General features: G+C 42.3%; 1 protein-coding gene across 2 annotated transcripts in view; it reads right to left on the bottom strand.

Annotated features, from left to right (window-relative positions):
- LOC127357975 (zinc fingers and homeoboxes protein 2) overlaps positions 1 to 23,545 on the bottom strand; it is a 122,691-nt gene that overhangs the window by 14,285 nt on the left and 84,861 nt on the right. For both annotated transcript variants that reach the window (XM_051390691.1, XM_051390692.1), the window contains one exon: positions 2,923 to 6,257. In XM_051390691.1, coding sequence (XP_051246651.1) covers positions 2,923 to 5,924 — 3,002 coding nt within the window. In that variant the 5' untranslated portion in view covers positions 5,925 to 6,257. The remainder of the gene's footprint in view (positions 1 to 2,922; positions 6,258 to 23,545) is intronic.

The following is a 23,545-nucleotide window of genomic DNA, read 5'->3' as shown; positions in this document are numbered from 1 at the left end:
CGTGCTCCAATCTTACTTGTTTGTTTTGGTTTTGGTTTTGTTTTTCATTTGTTGGTTTGCTTCTTTTGCCAGTTGTATTGTTTGTTTTTGACTGTTAAACATCTAAAACGAGACGTTACTGATGTATGCTTCACTATGAAAATATTTGAAAGGAGGTTAATTAACATGCTCTGTCCTTCATCAAATAAACAAACAAATAAATAAATAAATGTTGGTTGTTGTTTTTTTGGCACTATAATATATACATAATATATAGTATGAATATATGTATTTGTCTCCTGCTCTATTAGCACAAGGATGCATATATAAAGAATAATCTTTGCATATATTGTATAAAGAAGATAATGCATTCAACATGTTTGTTAGACTTTAGTAAACAACAGAGAATGTAAATATGACTGTAAATGATCTACGGTTAATGTACCAATGATGCTCCCAGAACATATATTCATAATATTTAATATATTATTATTGTTATTTATTAGAAGCTCTTACAGTATTCAGTATTTTGAGGATGTATTTAAAGCCACTATGAGGAACATTTTGTGTTGATTCTGGCGGCTCCTGTGGACTAAAGCGGAAGTGTTTCCACTGCCTCCTTTCATTGATTTCAAGGGGAATCTGACATTAAAAATAATAATATAGAAACAGCCAATCTTCTGGCTGATGGTCTTGTTAATGTAGGTCACATTGAGGCATCAGTATTCCATATTGGTTGTAAACAGTACATTACATTGACTGATTATCATTACTGACGCATGAGTGACATTAACCTTTAAATGCTTTATATGCCTTCGGACAGCTTAATATTTAACAGTGTATTAATTTTACGAGGTGATCATGTGTAGAAGTATAAATGGTCATAAAATGTTATTGGTACCAACTGTGTGTTTGCAAGCTGTAACTTCTTAACTGTGGAGAAAGAGACACACAAAGCAAGCAAATGTGCACAATAAAGGATAAATTAAAGCCCCTACAAAGAACTTCCATTTTGTGTTGATTCTGTGGACAGAAATGGTACTGTTTCCACTGCCTCATTCCAATGATTTCAAGGGGAATCAGACTGAATAACGGTAAAAATAACTATATAGAGACAGCCAATCTACTAGCTGATGGTCTTGTTTGTTTATGTAGGTCATATAGAGGCATCAGTATTACATTTGTATTAAAACTGTTAAAAACTCCTTTGAATTCTTTATTCAATTTTATTTCTCAATGTATTTCAGTTTTGTTTAAACAACACACAGTGACAAATGAAATAACATATTGTATCTGTGGACACAACGACCAACATGTTCTGCTAAAGAAACATATTTGTTTTTCAAAATGTCAATCATACTAAGATTTCTGAGCGTGGCGATTGCTCACAATCAGAGCTAACACAAGTGGGTCGTAAGTGGGACCTTTTTTAATGAGGAGAAACTAATAATCCAAATAATTTAATTTCCTTCATGTGAAGATTGTAAATCAACTGTAACAACCGAGAAGAGCCCACAGATGACGAGGCTCAACTGTTTAAGACACTGTGATGAAAACTTTATGTCAAATCAAATTTTACTTTGTGAAATTAAAAAGATAATTTTAAACTGTCAGCTTTTATAAGAGGTGAACCCTCCCAGTCTGAACCCTGCAGACACTTTTCTTAAGCAGCTTTAAGATAATTTACTGTACAATATCTTTACATCGCAGTCTCATTAATTCTCCTGTTTTCTCTACGTTGTGTACTCTAAACTGTTGTTTACAGAGTTTATAAAACCAACAAGAGACATGAAGGATTTCAATGTGCCATGAGTGCAGGTTCATACTGTGGTGCTTTTCAAAGACTGAGCCGGAAACCCAGAGCTGACTCACGGGAAGAATAAAACTCTTGCCCAAATTATTGTGGAGATATTGGTTTCCAACCTAATGGCTCTGGTATTTGGCCAAAGAAGTCCCAAGCTCCTGGAAAGGAAGGCAGACTAAATAAAGTCCCGTAGATTTGTAGGTTAATGTTCTGAAAACAATGTTAATGTGGCAGCTAGAAAACAACAGCACAAAGCCCTCGAGGGGAAGCAGAAAATTATTTTGGACGCACAGGTCACCACAGAAGGTGTCTGTGGGTAGAAAACGATATTGAAACTGCCAGTGCTGCAGTTCAGTGAGCACTGAATGCACAAAATATTGGAGAGAGGAAAGAGAAGGTCGTACAGACTGTAAAGCCATTTGAGGCAATTTTGTGATTTTAGGCTGTAGGAATAAAATTGACTTGACTCTTTTCATGAGAGGCACAGATGTGCTCAACCGATGGTCAAACCCACTGTATCATAATTCATCTCACATATATTAAACATAAAAGAGGAGAGGGTTATAAAGAGAAACAGGTGAATTGTAGAGGAGCATCTGTACTTTAATATCATGAAAATAATCCAAACATCTCATACAGTAGATTCATGACACTACGTAGAGGTTTGATTTGCTTTGTTCCTCAGCTAAATTGTTCATGTATTTTATGTAAATATACTAATACACAAATGTAACAGCACTTAATTAAGTCCGGCCTTTAACTATTTAGTACAGTGTTAAAACTTTACCAAGCAACCTCACACTGTATCTTGTATGAACAAAGACCATTAGTATATTGTTCACCAGTAAGTCGTGACCACACCAAATTGACCCTTCCTAAGCTCAGCCCCTTTTTGCCATGTGCTCTACATTAGCTATCAGATATAACTAACTAGCTAACAACTAATCCTAACTAACTGTTTATGTAAATTAGCCAACTAGCCAGGTACTCCTTCCTCTTAATGGATCAAGTGTGACTAACAATGGAAGAGGATTATTTCTGAATCAAATTTAAAAGGTTTTTTAAATAATGCCAATGAAAGGCCCTTCGAACAGTAAAACAAAATACATAAAACAATCAATATCCTAAGAATACAGTACCTGCCAGCAAACCGGTCTTGAAGCTCATCGTGGTGTTGACTGCTGAGGCTGTTAGCGCGTTGCTCCATTAACCAGCCCAACTCAACCTCCAACACTTTACTGCCGTTGTTGTTGTTTGTTAGGGCTCCTTCCTGACAGCGCCGGATAATGCTTGGGGGTGCGTTTTCGGGTGAGCTCACAGGCGGCCCTTGTCCTCCATTCACTCCATTGTTGTGAAAAAGTTCTGTCAGCTCCATGCTGCCGCTCTGCAGCTGGCTTTCGTTGAACCAGCGGGCGAGTTCGGCGCGAGCCAGTCCTGTCCGACCCTCCAGTTGGCTGAACTCCTCAGGGGAAGGCCACCGCGTTTGAGCAAAATCGTCCTTGAGGAGCGCCAGGGATCGGCTGTCTGGAGGCACTGAGCAGGAATTCGGGTTGGGGATGGAGGGGGCAATGGTGCCTGGAGCAATGATGGGCAGGGTGTGCGAGGGTGGAAGAGGACTTTTAAGGTGGCCCACGCCGGTGCTTGGCTTGTGAATCCCATTCAGCTGTAGAGTTTGGTGTTGCTGTTGCTGCTGATGAAGTCGTTTCTTGGTGATGCCGGCGATCCCACCGGCGCCCATCCTCTTAGTGCCCATGGAGTTGAGAAGGGCTTGTTCTAGGTTGTCACGTAGTGCACGGCGCTCCACAAACCAGCTGTCGATTTCCTGGTGAGACAGGTGGGTGGTGCCTGCCAGATTGTCCACGTCGCTGTGTGTGGGAAAGCTGTTCCTCAAGAAGTTCTCCTCCAAGATCTTTAGCTGTTCCGCTGTCTTTCCTTTCATCCTCTCCAGCAAGGGGAATTGGGTCAGCACCGAGGACTTTTGCTGAAAGTCTGGTTTCAACACTGCTGGCGGCTCACCACCATCCAAATGGACTCCGTTGTTGTGAGCAAGGGAGTTTTGATCGTGGGGCCATTTGCTGTCTGAGCGAGATGTCCCGTTGGCCTCTGCCAGAGGAGTGAGTACCTTGTCTCCTCTGGGGTAGCTGGCTTTCAGCTCAACTCCTTGCTGCTCTTTTAGTTTCTTGCTATCTAAGGGGAACCCTGGAATCTGGGATGGGGCTTTGGCCGGAGCACGAATGGACTGGATAATGGGAGGCCTCCTTATCTGTGTGGTAATTAGAGGAGGGGAGTTTGGAAGCTTCAAATCAGCAGCTGGCATAGCGTGGGTATTCTGGTGCTTTTCTTTGGAAGTGATGGGCGAAGTAAGAGGAAAAAGTAATGAGTTTTTAAATGACGGGGCAAAGATAGGCGGGGGAACTATCGTTGGTCTTGTTAAAGACTCTGGAAAGACTATGGAGTGAAGCGACACCACCGGCTTTGTTTTGGGGTTTCCTAATGTCGAGAGAAGCTTCCCTTTGGACATCGAAGATGGTGATGATGACGATGATGGCGGTGGCATTAAAGGCACAGTAGCGGATGACCTCTTCATTTCTGTTGTGACCAGAGGAACTGCTACAGGTCTCTTCATCTCCATGGGAACTGGAGGCGGAGCCATTGGGAGACGGTCTTTTTGGGGGGGAGGGGGTGGAGGAGGAGCCATGAGGACTTTGTCTTTAGGGTCACCAGAATGGGGGGCAACTGCCATGATGGGCCGCTTAGATTCCGGGCCAAACACTGTTGTCAGGTGTGTTCGTTTAAGGGAAAGACTGGCGCCCATGGCAACTCCAGCGGGAGAGTTTGTGGTGGTGACTACACTGAACCCATTGGATGTGGCTGTCCGTACATGACTTGGATGCCCAACTGTAGTGTGGACAAGGGGCTGCTGGGAGAATTTGGCAGACGGCTGAGAGATTGGGCTTGTAGGCAGGACGGTGAACGTGTGATGGGCAGGAGGGATGGAGCCATTGAACATCTTCTTCCTGGCTTCTTCCACTTCCTCTGGGGACCAGGTGATACCTTGCTTCAGTCGCTGGGTGGTGAACCAGACTTTGATCTGTTCCTCCGGGTGCTTGGAGGCAGCTGTCAGCCACGACAGCTCTGCATGTGTAGGGTAAGGAAACTTGTTAAAGGAGGTGATCAACGTCAAGTTGTCATCTAAAGAAGGGTTATATTTGGTGGTGTTCAAGGGAACAGCTATTTTTGGTACAGAGTTAAAGTTGGGCGGGCGCTGGAGCATCGGGGTGACATGAGAGAGCCCTTGGAGGATGGTGGGTTCAGGGATGATGACTGTTCCGTTGATGTTCACTGCTGTTATTTGATCCTTCTGGATCAGGCTGTCCAGCTGGCTTTTCAATTCGCTCCCTTGAAACAGCGACTGAATGTTTTCTGGGGTTTTCACTGTGGTAGATATGCAAGGTGGAAACACCGAACTGCTGTTGTTTTCACCCTGTTCATTTGTCACTTCGCATTGAACTGAATTGTCCTTGCCTTCGATTGTCTGCTCTAAGATAGTCTGATTGTTCATTTTTATCCTCTTGAACTTGAAATTTGTCTCGCCCGGGTGCTGGCTCTCATTGTGGCCTGTGAGCGAGTCAAACTTCTTGGTGTTGAAGTTGCAGACAGCACAGAGGTACAACGGATTGAGAATGACGTTAGGGTGGCTGGAGTCCACATGCTCTTTAAAGTCATTCAGGTTCTGCGTTGAAAACGGGCAGTACTTGCACTCGTACCCTCTGGGCTGCTTTTTCTGGGACGCCGGGTCAGATTCAACCCCTTCCCTGTCCTTCTCCTCTGTGGCTTCTACATCTTCAATGACAGGGGGCTGGTCTTTTTTACCTGACTCCTCATCTTGTTCTGATGGCTCAGGATTCTGGTTTTCCACTGGTTTTGGAAACATCTGCTGGTCTTGATTCTCTGGATTCTCTTGCTGGGGGTCTTGACTCTTTTCTGCAGATTCAGATGATTGTGATTGTTCTTTTTCTGTCACATCTTTGTCCGCCAATATTTCCATGTCCATTACTTCCTCAGGGTCATCTTGCTCTTCAGGCAGGTCATTGATGACCCGGACCATGCAGGGGGTGGAGGACTTTCTACGACTGGACATGTTGGCTGCTGCTGGTGGTGGTGATAATGGCGGTGCTGGTGTTGCTGTTTGCGTTGAAGATACTGTGGTTTTTGGCTGCTGCTGCTGGTGCTGGCCGAGGACGTCAGCGTGTCGGTTTTTGAGGGGACTTTACTGGGGTGGGTCTGAGCTGATGGTTGTGGATACTGGTAGGTGGGTGGAGGTGGAGTCTCCAGCGTGCGAGAGGGAGGGCGAGAACCGGCTGACGGTGCCGGCCCAGGACCGGTTGTGCAGTGGCGTCTCCCGCTCACTGGCAGTGTCAGCTACCGACCTGGGCGTCATGGGAGGGCATCACAGACAGCAGTGGCGCTCAAGCTGCATAGAAACAAACAAAAAGAGGGAGGAAATTACATGTTAATATTGTTTGTGTTCAGTGAGCTGTGCTGCAACCACTTGGGGAAGGCTAAAAGCAGAGAAAAATACATGTTAGAAAAACATAGAGAGGACTCATGTTGATATTGTTTGTGTGTGATGTGATGTGCTGCATTCACCCAGAATAAGACAAAGAATGGGAAAACTGCATGATGGGCAATGGCAGAACTGGAAAATATATAAATTGCACTTTTATAAACAGGCAAACTATGATTTTGTCTGAAACAGTCTATCTATTTAAGGATAAAACACATCAACAGATTTATTCTTACTGGGATTAAAAAATCTATGCATCGTGTTGTACTGTTATGCGCTTTGATTGTTCCTTCAAAGACAGTAAGTTGGATTTGAAATAATAAACCTAAACCATAAAACTTTTCAAATCTTTATTTCTCTACAACATTAAATATTTATGACCAATAAAAAGCAACAAAGCTCCTAAAGTTTAACACTCAAAACCTAGTTAATCTGCGTCATCAGAACTGGGATTTATGTGACAGTGGCCTGGCAACATAAATCATAAAACTGACATCAGATTTTGCTTCAGATATCGATTAAAATCTGACTCATAGTAGACTCAGTCATACAGATCAATATCAGTATTTGAGACAAAAAAAGGTGATTTGGGTTTTCACACAAACACAAATAAAGACATTTTTGACAACACTACATCCAATTTTAGTGTTGTGACAAATACAAATACTGGGGCAAGATGTTTTACAGATGAGCAGCATACTTAACAGCTGCAATTATCTAGATAACGTATTACAATTGCAATAGTTATATATCAAGCAGAACTGCAGAGCATCATTCCAGCTTCTTAAATATTTGCTGCAAAAAGGAAATCATCTGTTTTAAACGAATGTTTCGCTGTAAATTGAAAATCTTTGGGTTTTGGGCTGCTCATCAGACAAATTGAAGATGTCACTTTAGGACCTGGCAAATTGTGATAGGCATTTTCTTTACTGATCATTTTATAGACTGAACGATTAACGGTGTGACAGATTAATGAATAATGAAAATAATTCTTAGCTACAGTCCTAATAAACTTTGCTATCAATGGCAACTATGACAGTAAATACAACAACACTGGAAAAAAATCAAACATAAAATAAAGACTTTTTTACCTTATTTATTCTAGCGGTTATTTATTTAAGTGTATTGTTCTCTCTTTGTAATTCTTTGTGAGCCTGGAACACTTTTATTTTTTTTATAATTTTCCATGTTTGTCTATTGTCTATTTGTCTATTGTCTGTTGTTAAAATGTTTTGTCAAGGGGAATGCCATGTCTTTTACTGCAAACCAAATCTACCTACGGGTACAAATAAAGTAATCTGAACTCGATTCTGAATCTGAAAGCCAAAAATACAGAAAAATCTTTAAAAAACATGTTTTTTTTATTCATTTCAGAAGGTCACAGATGAGAAAATCTTGGCAATATGTGGTAGATAAACTCAGAGGGCACATATAAAGCAGATATTGATACAGTGATTGTCTATAATAACATAGATATACCCTCCGGAACTGTTCTGGTTGTTACGCAACTCCACATCAAAGATGGGAGGTTTCGGTTTGATAAGCAACATGACATTTCGCTTGCCCGCCCTCCCCGTCCTCTAAAGCCCAAGCCAGGTTTCTGTGTTGTTGCTCGTCCTAAACATCACAGGAGCTTCATCAGGTCCAGCTTAATCAGACGCTGGCAGATGACAGCGTTTGCTGACAAAGCCAAGGCCAGAAGTTAAAAATAAAGCGAGTCTGACTGACAACTTGGAGCGAGACGCCGCGCCTGAAAATTACGATGAATCCGAGTGCCACTTAATCAGGGCACGTTGTTTCAGGCCAATCACATGTAAATGCAATAAATTGAAGAGTCCACAGTAACTACAAAAGGCAAAAAAAAAGTCTCCAAACTCCAAACCCCATTAAAAAGACATTAAGCGTCTTTCATAGATTCGGGCAAAGACAACTTCACAGGATAATTACCCTGTAATCATGTAATAAGAGAGACTCAGTGATGAGATCTCCTGACAGCTATCATCCACACAATGGAACTGAGAGAACGAGGTAAAAACAGATGGAGAGAGAAAGGAGAGAGAGAGATGGAAAGACAGGTATGAATAAATATGGGAAGAGAGGGAGAAAAGGGTAAAAATAAAAGGAGGACAAAAGCAGGTAAATGGGAAAGCGAGAGGGAGGAAGAATGATATAAAAAGAGAATGGGAGACAGCGGTGAAGAGGCACAGAGATAAAGAGAAAGAGGGGAGAGTCTAAAAACTTCCAAGCTGATGAAAGAGAACAGGCACAAAGCAGAAGACGTTTTAACTAGGCCATGGCCTGGCAGACAGAAAGAGAGAAAAGACAGTGAGAGAAAGAAAGAGGAAGACGAGGGAGAAAGGAAAGCAGATAAACATAAAGAGGGAGGAGAAGAAAGGGACAACAGAGCGTTTAAAGACGCAGAATAACGGGAGGGAGAGAAAAGATAAACAGAAAGCAAAGAAAAAGAGGACAAGAGGCAGAATTGAAAGCAGATGAAGAGGACGAGGGAGAGGAGGACGAAAGCACTTCCATTTGACATAAAAAAATCTTAACGGAAAGCTGCAATATCACGCATAATATGATAAAATAAGGTTTTTCTATCAGCAGAGTTGAAGCTTTGAAAAGGTGTCCCAATCACTTGGGAGAAAAACACATTTGCCAGAAAAATTGAGAGTATTTCAACACTTAATTAGTATTGGGCAAGCTGTTATTTGTCCCAAGTGTCACTTAATGTTGGACATATTTCATGCTCTCGCAGCCTTGATCAGCTTCTCACCGCCTGCACAGGAGACATGTTTTATAATTTCAGAGTATCCAGAGTCCTGTTTGAATTGTTGCATTGTGCAATGAGACTGAACTAATCCTATGTTATTATCATTCTCATGCATTTACATTGCTGTTTACTGCATACTTCAACTAATGAGATTTCTCAAGCAAGTAAGCATGTAAAAAATGTGACAGACGAGCTAAAAACAATATACTGATTAATCGATTGACAGAAAATAAAATGATTGTCATTTATGGAGTATATACAATATTTCTTGAGAACTAGGGATCTCTTCCTACTACGACAATCCGATACGTATCTAGATACATGGGCTACGATACGATTCAAGGACGATGCATTTCAATGTAGAACAATTCGATGCAATCTGTCACAGTTCTTAACAACGTCATCCAAGTCGTGGCTGGACAGTGTTTAATATCTTGTGTGTTGTTGCTTGTGCTAGCTGTATTAGCATCCACAGACATGTGACCATGCCGTCTCACCAGGTGAGTGTTAAGGTTTGCTGGATATAATTGCTGTCAGACAGATCTTACAAATTACAATACAACTTTCCTTCCTTCTTATAGAATCCAAAAGACCTCCAAACTTTAGATTTTAGATTTGATGAGTGTTGAAGGCAAATAAGTTCAAGTTCAAATTTTATTGTCCCTCAAGGCGAAATTTGATTTACAGTAGAGGGCTGAAACAGAAAACAAATGAACATACGAGGAGACATGGGACATTAATCCCAACCACTACAGTGTACAGCATCTGTTTGTTCAAAAGTACTCAAAACAATTGAAATGGTAGTGAACAGTGCAGTCAGCAGCTGAGGCTCAGTACGAATTTAGGGCATCTATTGCCAACAGTATCGGCCTCAACTATCAGCCAAATTGTTATTTCAAACATCAGTATCGGCCCAGAATTTCCCAATCGCTGAGAACTGACTGAAATCTGAAAATGTTTGATGTGTTTTAAACAGGCATGAAAAACCTACCTGAACCTGATCCAAAAGCGACACTAAGACAGTCAAATGTGATGAAGTATTTTGAAATGTACAGTGGACAGACCCAAATATAGAGAGAGCACTGGCAGCAGCAGGATGCTCCACCAATTAACAAACAGTTCTGGTCAAAAAGTCATTTTTCCTGCACTTCACAGTTCAAACTCTCTATGCCTCTCTCCAAAAACCTGCGGCAATACAACAAGACCCAACACGACCTGTTTAAACCAAATTTATTTTGGACCCTGGCCCAGCTCTGGTCCTGGGTCAGTTCGTTACTAGGGAACGAGAGGACCTGTGAAGACCTCTAGTCCGGAGCATCGAAAACTATTAGTATGGAAAGTTAATACAAGAATCCTGAATCATCTTTTCAATAGACCTGCGCTGGCTGGTAAAACAGCCTTGACTTTCAAACTGTTCGAAACGTAAGCTTTCTGTCATAAAGCTTACATTCAATCAGGAGGACTGTTTATAAAAGTTCCTAAAAATATCAGGAAGATAATCTCTGATGGTCTGGACAGCATTATTGGACCACCAAAGAAATCTGTGAAAAATCTGCAACATTACTTTTTTTTTTTTACGCCCCCCAAAGATACAAGCCAATACTGTTCACTCCAATCTGGGCCACAGCCTCCTTTTCAAGACATAGAAAAACTTAAATTAACTCTCGGTGGTGCAGTGGTGGAGTTTTATGTCATTCTTCCAGGTATTATAGACGGTCTCTGGCACAAAAGTTACAAACAAAACTCTTGTCTGGAGATTTTAAAGAGACTCAGAGCAGAACCAACAGGAGATTTTGAATAAGTTGGATGTTAAGTTTCTCTTTAAAGACGTCACCTGAGGCTCTTAGAAACTGTCTAACCAACTGAATTCTCAAAGGATAATAAAATAATCAATGACTGCAGCCTTAATACTGACCAAATTCTAACAAATAATGCATTTTCCATTCATATTTTCTCCTTATGTACATGCTGGTGTGCTTAAAAATACTTTGCTGCTGCCAGAGGTGAAGAGGGAAAATACAGGCAGATGGGAAAAGACAGATAAAACAACAGGAAAATAAAAAAGCGTGTAGGAGGAGTTGAAGAGAGGAGAGCAGAGATTACATGTATAGGAAGAGTTGGAGGGAGACGAGTGTGTAGGAGCCAAAGAAAAAGAGAAGAAAGTAGTGCAGATCATCTGTAAAGGGAGACAGGAGAAGAGAGTGTAGGAGGAGAGATGTACAGTAATTTAGTGGAGAGAGATGGAAGGAGAGCAAAGAGGAAACTGAATAAGAGTTTAAATGAACAGAGAAAGATGGAGGACTGAGAGACAGAAAACAGACTAGATGATAGAAATGTAGAGGCAGACGGAGCTGCGGGCCGAAGCGTTTCACCCGAGCTGCGACGGCGGCTTTGCTTCGAGTCGACGAGGAGCAGTGCTGCCTCTGCCAGCTCCAGAGAGAAAGGGAAGAAAAAGGAAAACTACAACAGTGTCATGTTTTGCTGCATCACTGGATCGGCCTCGAGGACTCCGGGCCAACTTCTGACGAGGGGAGTCATATGCCGCTTGGCTGCGTCCCACTTTGTCGGGCTCAGCTCGCCTCCACACATCCTTGTAATTACTTGTACAGTATTTGTGTACAGGGGCTTGTTCGGAGCACGGTAGCACTCCGTAATTATGGAGAAAATAATAAAACTGCAGCAGTGATAACAGTGATTTGCAAATTGCAAGTAGCTGCAAATGTTCTTTTTGAGAGGCAGGTGAGATCAGTTGTGCCTCAACTGAAAAACAATCAAATCATTGTCCCTTTCTTTCACTGATTTTAAAAGGCCAGCACCAATATTTTCAGAGACGTTACATTCAGTATTTGCCCCCCCAGGATCCCCCTCTTCTAAATCCTCCCGAAACCAAATTCAGACCAGGATTGGACACCAAAACTCTCCACTGATAGTGACACCAAAGTAACTCGAGTGGATCAGCCCGGGTGAGGCAGGGTTCATTGCAGGTTTTACAGACACGGATGAGGAAAAACATATCAGATTTTCTCCTCCATCAAGGGCAAAGCAAACCATCAGTCTAACCACAAACTGTATCCATCCATCTATCTGACTGCACTGTAGGCAATTCAGTTTGCACGTTGAGGCGCACAAGGGCATACCAGAGAGAAAAGGGTGTCGAGGAAGCCATAAAACAACTCAGAGACGAAAAAGAAGGTAATGAGGGAATATCTTGGGAAATGAAATGACAAATTAGGAGGACGAAAGGAAGATCGGAAGGAGCCAAATGTGCTAATAGGAGGGGTTAAAGACGTTTTACTGGAACAAGGGCAAACTGGAAGGGGACGAAGGCTCACAGGGAGGGAGACATTGCACATTTCGGCACAGAAAAGAATCCAGTGGAAACAAATTCACCGATGCTCATCTTGTGGTTACCAGGGGATCTGAATTAGGAAGTTTCAGAAGTCATCCTGCAGCCAGGAACTCACAGATTTTAGGGATCTAACTTTTTCTCTTCCAAACTCATCGTATCAACCACCTGACACATCAAACTCTAAGTGGGGTCATTCAGACACCATCCTTTAGCCTTGTGCACATTTCAACTACAGCCCAAGGTTTATGAAATGGCACTTTACAATGCATTAACTGCGTAAGGACTGCTGGTGCACAGACACAGAACAGACAGATCAGAGTGGAAAAGGCCTCACAGATAATTACACATCTTTAATCTCATCACTCCTTCAGCAGTGTGTGCCTCCAGTTCTCCTCACAAACCAAGAACAACCTGCTAATAATCCAGCTCCTTTGTCATGTTTTTTTTTTTTTTAAACTCTTGTCGCTAAAACTTTGTTGTTAATTAGATATTAATTAGATGTCAGTCCTCCTTCTCTGAGCTGGTTGTTTTCACTGATCTTTGTTAATCATGTAATAAAATGTATTACATTTTGAGACTTACAAATTGAGACTTTCTGACAAAAAGTGCAGAAAGTGTGTTTGTTCATTCGAACGCAATCTGTATAGTGTCCGCTGCCTCAGGGGTCAGCTTTCAGATTTGTTGTGGTTGTTGAGTAATACAGCTGCTTTTTACAAAGTCAGCCTTATGTTCGTTGGTAATTTTTCCATCTACAGTGGAAAACCCCAAATACTTCCACAATGTGCTTCTCAAATGCTTCAATGTCGTGATTGTCCGATCAGCACGGCTTTGCTCACTCCAGCATTTTTATTAATTAGCTTACTTTACCTTAGACTCACTACCTAGTCTCTAACCGCTTCACTCAATAGAGACTGAGGACTTTCTACTAGCTTTAGTTGCTAAAACAGGATGAATACAATTAAGTTGAGTTTTAAAAAAAAAATCTACACTGCAGAACCACTCCATAGTCTTTAGACTTAAAATTACTAAAGCTACTTGATAAAGGATACTTTTTAACTTACAAAATTAAGTTAGTTTTACTTCAAATGTTCGATATAATCAGTTTAATACATTTTTAAGTTAAAATAAGTTAATTAGTTAGTGTAAGGTGCATACGTTTGTTAGTAGTCATTCAAGCAACTACCTTTCATTTAGAAATCGACAATTTGGGAATCATTTGCTCAACACATTTAATAAACCAAGCAGAACAGAAAACTGAATTTATTGTGGATTATCATGTTTGGCCGTCAGTATCAACACCGATTCCAGTCCGACAGATTGGATCATCCCTGACCGATTTCAAACCCTTGATGAGCCTCCATGAAGGGCCTCTGACTCACTAATGGTCTCTTGAGCAAGACATCGGCCCCTACCTACTGCTCTCACTGTAAGACCTCCTGGGCAAGGATGGCAGGACAGTAACATGCAAATGAACAAACGGGAACAAAAACCAGGGACTGAAGGAACAACTGAAGGTTATGAGAGTGGTTTCTTTTAAAAGCGTCCTGGTTTTGGAGTACCCGTGACCCCCCTCCTCAGGCACACAGTCATCATGCACAGAAACTACCAGATGCATGTGTGTGTGTGTTTCAATATAAGTGTGTGGGGGGACGCTAAATGATTGATCAAAGGATGCCTTTGTGCGGGCACCTCGTGGTGCTAATGCATCATTAACACAGCTGGTAGTATGACCCATCTCTTCGGAGAGTGCCAGTCTATTTCCAGCAGCTTCCTCTTAAGCTTATAGAGATCCAAATCTCACTCGTGTTATATAAGAGTTCTGCGAAACCTACCGAAAGCACGTCATGAATAGTTTCACCTCAGGTTATTTTAGCTGGCCCTTTAAGGGAAAAGAGACCTGATTTTTTACTGGTAACTGCAGTCTGTAGGAATTACTGACATGGGACTGAAATTACAGACAGAAACACTCTGGTAGAAAAATCTCTCCCTCCTGAAAGATAATCTGTCCTAACAGAGCTCTAAGTAGGTCTGGGTGATACTCACAAAATCAAATATGATAGTTTTACTCAAGTACCTTTGAATATTGATAACTGATATTTTATTAGAGAATCATTTTGGACAATCGGTGAACTTTCTTCTAGCAATTACTGAGACAAACCTGATAATGTGCGATGCATCAGGCTAGTGAAATCTGATGCTGAACTATAAATCAATTTCTACACTTGTGACACCTCCATACAGCATGATGTTAATTTAGTAACTGATGGTCCCATTTAGAGTAAAATAGACCATAAAGCAGGGTATGCTTTAGGGCGGGGCTACCTTGTGATTGACAGCTCATTCTCAGTGAGTCCGTCCAGCTCAACGCACCAAACTCAGATCAAACTGTCAAACTAGGCAGTGCTGATCAGATATGGATCCCGATTCTGTTACTGCGTTGATTATCTCTCTCCTCAAATCTGTGCATAAACATATTTACAACCCAATGGGTGGCATCACGATAGGTTCACACTGGGGTCAAACCCAGAGAAATCTGTAATTTTATTCAGGTAACGGTGCATTTCTTACTTCTGGGTGAACATACGGTATACAACAAAGAGTGAGGAAGGAAGTCGGTGAACACGACTAAGGCCTGAAATCACATACTCAATGTTTAAATGTCCTGATAAGAAAGGATAACAGTTCATAAGACTTCGGTAAAACAAAGCCCCAGGACTAAATTTACATGGTGTGCAGCTAAAACAACAAGTCAACTGGAGCAACTCTTTTCTTGTTACTGTAAAAAAAAAACTGGCACCAGGCAGCCAAAGAATAGCAGGAGTATATTTCATTTCACTGAAGACCCCCTGGAAGCCCTGTAGGAACCCTGAGTGGGTCCCAGAACCCCGCATTGGCAACCACAGACCAAGGCCAAATGGCACTTTAAACATTAGCGAACTTGGAAGTGTTATATGGCAGCTGAGAGCAGCAGAGCTAAATGACTGATGGTTCTGGTGAGGCAAGTTGATGAGAACAAAGCTGGCTTTTCATTGGCAGAGAACCTTGAGAGAGTTTTAGGTTTCGGGTGATTGGCTGAATAATTGGAGCGCCGCTCTCAGCCTCGCGCTGACAACGAGCGTCGAATTGGCCAAACTCTTGTATCGTTGAGTATCTCAAGGTCGAGTCTGCAGAGCTGAATATGACTGACATCAATCACTCCATTCATCCCTCCATCGCTCCCAGCCCCCATCGCTAATGTCGGATCATTTACTGACTTTTCTTCCACGACTTCCACTTCACTGCACTGGACCTCCGCTCTGTCACTGAACGCAGGTATAACTACCCTGACTGAGATAAAAACAGATAATGCTGGAATGATGATTGGTTATTTCTTATTACTGTAGATGATTATAAATCAATCTTAGTAGTTTTATAGCATCATATTTAAAAGTTAATACCAGTGGACATTAACAAAATGAATCGATCAGAAAATTAACCTCCCAACAATTTTGATAATGAAATAATTGTTGGAGTCATTTTTCAAGCAAAAAATGACTTTATATTATTTTATTATAAAAATTATCGAAACAGCATCATATTGAGGTACTGTAGAGCTGCAGTGGTGTCCTGACCTACAAATCTTCTTCTCTAGATGTAAGAAAACATGTTTGTTTGGTACAGACCTCATGATAATATATATCCAAATATCCGTCAAAATAGTCACAGTATGATTTTTTTTACCATATCAAGCAGCACCAAGTGAGATCTGGGTCTTTACCCTGTGGACAGCAGCGTCAATAAATGCATCAGGGAAAATAGCAACTATACATATAAGAAAAAGCTGGTCACATTTTACTAACAAGAAACCATATCTTTTAAAACACTTTCACAACCCGTATTATCTCGTCAGCTTTCAACGCCTTCTCATTATCTACAACAATATATACCCGTGGTTAGTAGACAATCAAATGTGCTTCTCTTATTGTTTTACTAATCGTCTGTGCTTTTGTATGTTTTCCTGTTACGATTCCGGTATTATGATTTTGACATCAGTATGGCCATTGTGTGACTATTGTTTGTCCTTCTAGTTTATCTGTATTTATGTGCTTTTTGTTTGTGTTTATGTCCTTTTTGTTTGCGTTTATGTGCTTTTTGTTTGTATTTATGTGCTTTTTGTTTGCGTTTATGTGCTTTTTGTTTGCGTTTATGTGCTTTTTGTTTGTATTTATGTGCTTTTTTGTTTGTGTTTATGTTGTGTTTATGTGCTTTTTGTTTGTATTTATGTGCTTTTTGTTTGTATTTATGTGCTTTTTGTTTGTGTTTATGTTGCTGTCGGATTGCAGATGGAAATTAGCCTGAATGGCTAAATCTGGAACTGTTTACATAGACTTAAGTCCTCGTGTTAATTAATGTGCTTTGTCTCTCTTTCAATCTGACGCTGAATTATAAATCAGTTTATACATGGATTTAAGAAGCCAATAAACAGACTTTGCAACTCTGGTCTGTGGTTTGAGTCTGGCCAGGGTCACATGACGTCCCACCTCTCTACAGTCTGCTGTCAAAATAAAGGTAAAAATTCCCCCACAAAGAAAACACTAAAAAACAATATTAGTTTGTTTTTTCTTCCTTATTTTAGAACAAAAGTGTCCTTATGTGAAATTATTGAGTCTTTATATTGCTGTCTTTTCAAAGAACAATGTTTGCTCTCTCACAATCACCAGCCACACTGTGTACACCTGACATTATAAATCTGCTGCCGCTGTCGGATCATGAAGTGATGATGCCTGGATGTCATTTTAATTTCACTTTCACATTAACTTTCATTTCAGATGTGACATTTAAATAAATAAAAATAGACACAGACACAAAAAAAAGGCTGAGTTTTTATAAGTGAGTGACGTTACTTCTTATGAGTCGATAATAATGTTACTATTCACACACACACGGAGGTCAAAGTTCACCACACTGAATCATGTTTCACACACAGTGTCGCTTCGGTTCAACCAGAAAATTCTGACACACACACGTTCACACGTTACATGAATATCTATAGGGGGACAAACAAGTATGCTGACTCACACACACACACACACACACACACACACACACACACAGAAAATCCCTGTGACCTCCAGCTGTCATGACGGACGACTGCAAGACACACACACAGCAGCTTCACATGGCCATGGTTTTACAAATACACACACACACACACACACACAAAACACACACCTGATATTTCATCAATTCTCCCTCAGCAAACTGTCACCCCCCCCCAACCCCCCAACCCGCGGCCATGAAATATGAATGAAATACAATTAGCAGCTTTAAAGAATTTCATCAAGGCCAAGGCCTCCATCCAAACACCCCCCCGCCCCACCATCCTACCCCCCAACACACACACACATACACACACATATACACACACACACACACACACACACACATAAAACACACACACACACACACACATATACACACACACACACACACACACATATACACACACACACACACATATACACATATACACACACACACACACACACACACAACACACTATACATACACACACACACACACACACACACACACACACAGTGAACTGTCAGAAGAGCAAATAAATAAATAAAAAATAACATCGTCCTTGGACAGAGCGACAAATCGCAAACATCTGTCAGAGCAACAGATAAATAATCAGACTCACAATGGCTGTAAATTTTTTACAAACGTTGACTTTTGGCTTTTTCCTTTTTAAAGAAATAAAAACTTTTTTTTTATTTCCACCCCTTAAATTTGAGTTTTCTGTCTCGGAGCGCGGCGCTTTTGCCCTCGCGACTCCCCTGCCATCCTTCCATCCTAAAATTTAATGGATGCAGTGACTCATTAAAAAGTGAAGGGGGGAGGGGAGGGGAGGTGGAGGGTGTAGGGGGGTGTGTGTGTGTGTGGTGGGGGGCAAAAAAAATTAGGAAAGAGACAGAGAGAGATAGAGACAGAGAAAGCGGTGCTTCATTTCCATGGCGTTACCATGGCAACAGCAGCGCAGGAGATACGGCGAGGTGCCCTTCTGCCGTCGCAGCGCCTCGCCGCCGAATATTAACCAGGCCTGTATGCTCAGGTGCTAATTAGGAGGAGAGGAGAGGGAGGAGGAGGTGAGGAGGAGGGAGGTCAGGAGGGAGGAGAGGGGACGAGAGTGCGAAAAAAGAGAGCGAGAGGAGAGGTCAGGTGGGGGTAGTAGGGGAGGAGGAAAAAAAACGCACAAGAGGCGACATGAGAGAGGAGGAAGAGGAGGAGGAGAAAGCGGGGGAGAGGTGGAGAGAGGAGGTCGGGGGGGCAGTGGATGAAGAGGGCGAGGAGGAGGAGGAGAGTGGGAGTGGGTGCAAGGAAAGAGGAACAGGTGGTGAGTGGAGGAAAGGGAGGCGCAGGAGGAGAGACAAGAGGGAGAAGTGGAGGAGAAAAGGTCAGAGAGAGGTGAGGAAGAAAGGATCAGGAGGAGGTAAAGGGGCTGATGAAGAGGAGGAGGAAGACAAAGAAAAAGGAGGAGCAGAGAGGATTTGAGAGTGAAGGCCAGGAGTGGTGGAGAAGGAGAGGATTTAGGAGAGGACGGACAGAGGGGATAAGAGAGCATCGGTGAGGAGAAAGAGAAAGTGGGAGGAGGTGAAGGTAGGGGGAGTGCAAAGGAGCAGGAGGAGAAAAGGTGACATGGAGAAGAGGAGAGGAATAATGAGGAGGTGACAAAAAAGAGAGGGAGAAAGGAGAGGAGGGAATAAGAAAAATGAAGAGAAGACGGGAGGAGAACATGAAAGAGAGAAAACAGGAGGAATGAAATTAGGAGGATGAATGGAGGAGGAGGAAGAGGAGAGATATGAGGGGGAGAAAAAGAGGAAGAAAGAAATGAGGAGAATTCAGAGGAAAGAGGGATGAGAGGAGAGAAAGATAGAAGACGAGAGGAGAAAAAGAGGAGGAAAAGGACAGATCAGGTTAAAAAAGACACGATGGAGGGATGAAGGAAAGGTGCTGCTTGAGAAAGGAGTAGAAGGGAGGACGGATGAGGTGAAAAAAGAAGAAGGATAGAGAGGAGAGACAGTGAGAGGAGAAGAAAAGATGAATGTATGAACAAGAAGAGGAGGAAAATGAAGGAAAGATAAAGAACAGAGGAAGGAGAGATAGTGAAAGGAGATAAGGGGAAGAGAAGTCGGAAGAAATAATAAGAAGAAAGGAAGGAGGAAGGAGAGATGAGGAGAAAACAGGAAGGAGATAAGGAGAAAAAAGGAGAAGAGGTGGGAGAGATCAAGAGAAAGGTGGAGGAAGGAGATAAGGAAGATCAGGTAAGAGATAAAGAGTAGAGGGAGGAGAGAAAGGAGGGATAGGGATAAAGGAGGAGAGGAAGGAGATAAAGATAAAAAAGGAAGAAAGGAATGAGAGATGAGGAAATATGAGGCGAAGAAAGAGATAAAGACAAAAAAGGAGGAGAGGTAGGAGAGATAAGAAGAAAAGAGGAAGGACAGATAAGGAGGAAGGAGGAGAGGAAGGAGGAGAGGAAGGACAGATAAGGAGGAAGGAGGAGAAGAAGGAGGAGAGGAAGGAGACAGCAGCCTGTCAGGTTGATCTGTTCAGCTCCGAGAGGTCAGAGGAGGACAAAGGAGGTGAAAGAGGGAGAGAAAGAGGAGGGAGGAGAAGGAAAACAAAGGAGAGGAGGATGATTAAAGGCAGAGGGAGAGCAGGAGATGAAAAGAGAGCTATAGAGAGAGGGAGGGATGAGAGGAGGCGAGACAGTGGAGGTGTAGAAAGAGAGCGAGCCGGGTCAATAAAACATGCATGAGGCAGTCGCTCTGTGTGTGTGTGTGTGTGTGTGTGTGTGTGTGTCCTTTCACAGGTGTCATGCGTGTATATTGTGTGTCCTCATCTATACTTATACGTGTGTGTGTGTGTGTTGTGTGTGTGTGTGTGTCGTCATCTTGCGAGTCGTATTTGTCTGATTTCGCCTCCCGTGTACACGCGTGTCTTCGTGGTCACGTGTAAGTATTTCCGAGTGTACGCGTGCGCGAACGTCTCCATATGTGAATGTGTGTGTCTTCACGTGTGTGTGTGTGTGTGTGTGTGTGTGTCCTCAGTTAACACGCCGCCGTCTCCATCCAGCCATGAGCTGCTATAACCCTGAGAGACTGTGTGCTCCGACACAGACTTATATTGAGCGGTATATAGGTCAGCGCAGCCCGTCCATGCTAACGGCCTCACATCTCTTACTTTGGTTCTTTATGTAGCAGAAAGGGGAGAGACAGGGGAGAGACAGGGGAGAGACAGGGGAGAGGAAGGGGAGAGACAGGGGAGAGGCGTGCAGAACCCGGGTGCTGATGTGAGGCCTGCTGCTCTACCAGGTGAGCTACCTGTATTAAAGGAACAGACGTAAACCGTCTGTATCTGGGTATTTTCTGCTGTCGTTGATTGATTTACATTTTAAAGTATTTGAATCCTACAGATGTTGCTATACAGATGAACATCGACCGCCCTCTACTGGTTGAAAGTGCAACTGAGTTTTGGTGACGTCAGCAACCAACTCCTGCTTATATAAAACCAACATCACCACTCTAAAGACCGAGTAGGTCCACTATGAAGCCGTGAGCCAGATCCCCGAGAGTTAGCCTCTCTGATAGCTTATCTAACTCTCTGACACAAGTACCACCCAGAAACCTTTACAGCCGTAGAGAACGATAAGCTGACAACTGTTCGGGGCGGCGGGACTCACTCGTTTGAATGATATTAAGGCAAAAAGTAAAGTATAATTAAGGGCGTGGCTGCTTTGAGATACAGGTGGGTGATTTCAGTAACCAGGATTCATTAAGCTCCACCTCAGCCCAACCTCAGCTCCACCTCAGCCCAACCTCAGCTCCACCTCAGCCCAACCTCAGCCCACCTCAGCTCCACCTCAGCTCCACCTCAGCCCCACCTCAGCCCAACCTCAGCTCCACCTCAGCTCCACCTCAGCCCAACCTCAGCTCCACCTCAGCTCCACCTACGCTCCACCTCAGCCCAACCTCAGCCCAACCTCAGCTCCACCTCAGCCCAACCTCAGCCCAACCTCAGCTCCACCTCAGCTCCACCTCAGCTCCACCTCTTTGCCTGATTTTCGGGGACTGCTGAGATGACGACAACCAGAGCCGACCCCACTGAGCCTCACAGCAGTTCCTCAGAACCCTGTGGGGGCCGTCACAGAGACTATGTCCATGTTTTAAACAGTCTATAGTGATAATGGACTCCATACTAACACGAGTATTCACTTTATGAAAATGGACCCGATGCTAAAACCTTTAGCATCCACTCTGATTGGTGATAATTGGTGTCTATCAACATCCAGCGTACAAAATATAGGTAGCTATAGGTCTTGAATACAGGTTAAGCTTTACGTGCACTTTCAAATATCAGCCCACTGTTTAAACTGTGGCTCTCTAACACAGTGTGTAAGGCGCTTTGGATAAAAGGTTCCACCAAATGGCACATTTTAATGACAAGTTAAATCCTTTATGGGGATTTAGTGAAAGGACTCAGAACTTCCTATTTAAAAAATAAATATCTTTTTATTTTTGGCCTGTCTTTTATAGGATAAGCTCGGCCATAGGCAGCCTGCAGTTTACACTGATGGAAGATTATTCTGGAGGTATTTCAGTGACAGGCTGCACAATCAACCAGTGAAATGTTGGTTTCCTCATTTATACTAAAATACTGGCATGTGTTGTTTTAAATGTTTTCTGTCTGGAGTTTAAATTGTCACAATACTGAGTTATCGTGCCATTTGAAACCAATAATCATGACTGTTAACTGTCACCTCAACGTCATGCTGAATGCGTGAGGAATTTTCCCATTATTCATGCTGCACAAAGTAAACATAAAATAGCTGATAGCTATTATTGGCCCTCTTTGGCGAATTATTCCTCCAAATTAAGCTGTTCTGCATCTGCATATGATAGTTGTGCACATACAGAGGCTCCTGCTGTAGCTCACCTGCACTTCATCACAAATATATTTACCTTTATTCAGTCATTTAAGCGAGGAACACAGCATAAAAAGTTACAGATAAAACCAAATTATCAACAGATTAAAGCACTAAAATAAGGCAAAGAACAGAGACAATTAACACAGGAGTCATTTCCCATAAAACGTATAATTCTGACAGAGATATTCTTTGATTTAAATTCTTTTTGAAGACTATTTCCAAGTGACATGAAGGCTTTCTTTTCCCTCTGTCTGTACATTAGGGACAAACATCTGAGATAACGACGAAAAAGAGAAATGTTGAGACCATAACAACTTTGACTAGCCTGCCTCTATCTTCTCTTTCATGTTTACAGTGTTGAAAGTGTTTCTTAACACTGAAGACAACTTTGAAGGAAGACTAAAAAAAAATAAAAATAAATGTTCAGCAACGATAGCGAAGTCAGTTGCACTGCAAACCTACTTCTCACCATCGTCAAAGTCCTGCACAAGTGTTGAGAGGAAGGTGCACTGCCACAGTCACTCTGGGGAAAATAACAAGAAAACGTCCTGCAGGCGGTCTGAAGCCGGCAACTAGGACATTTTAAATCCCAACTGAATGACAAACTAAACAAAACTATGTGCGCCAAGCAGCCGCATAAAGAAATGGTTTCTCAGTTTATTGTGGAAGAATTTGACTGAGTCCTGACCTCAACCCCATCCAACACCTTTGGGATGAACTGATGAACTGGAACACCGACTGTGAGCCAGACATAATCACCCAACGGGAGCAAATCCCTGCAGCAGGTTCAACATCTGGTGGAAAGATGGAAAGGCTGTGAGCGCACCCAAGCTCATGGTTTTAGAAAGACACATTCAGCAATCTCATACAGAACTGGTTCCTGACTTAAGACTCACCAAAGCTTCTTGGGGGGGAGTGGGGAATGATTAGTTTATTGCCAAGCAGGTTTTCAGGAATTTGACTTAGTAAATTTGTTCAGTAAACACCGAGAAATATAAATAAAGGTAAAAATAGAGACAATATATAAATTATAACTGCTCTTTAAATGAATGAGTGAAGAGCTGTACAGTTTGCAGGAATGTGCAAAATATTGCAGGGGCATT

The sequence above is a fragment of the Dicentrarchus labrax genome, unplaced genomic scaffold (genome assembly GCF_905237075.1).
Source record: "Dicentrarchus labrax unplaced genomic scaffold, dlabrax2021, whole genome shotgun sequence".
In the NCBI taxonomy this organism is placed as follows: Eukaryota; Metazoa; Chordata; class Actinopteri; family Moronidae; genus Dicentrarchus; species Dicentrarchus labrax.
The sequence above is the reverse complement of the archived record's forward strand: the minus strand, read 5'-3'. Positions and strand labels throughout refer to the sequence as shown.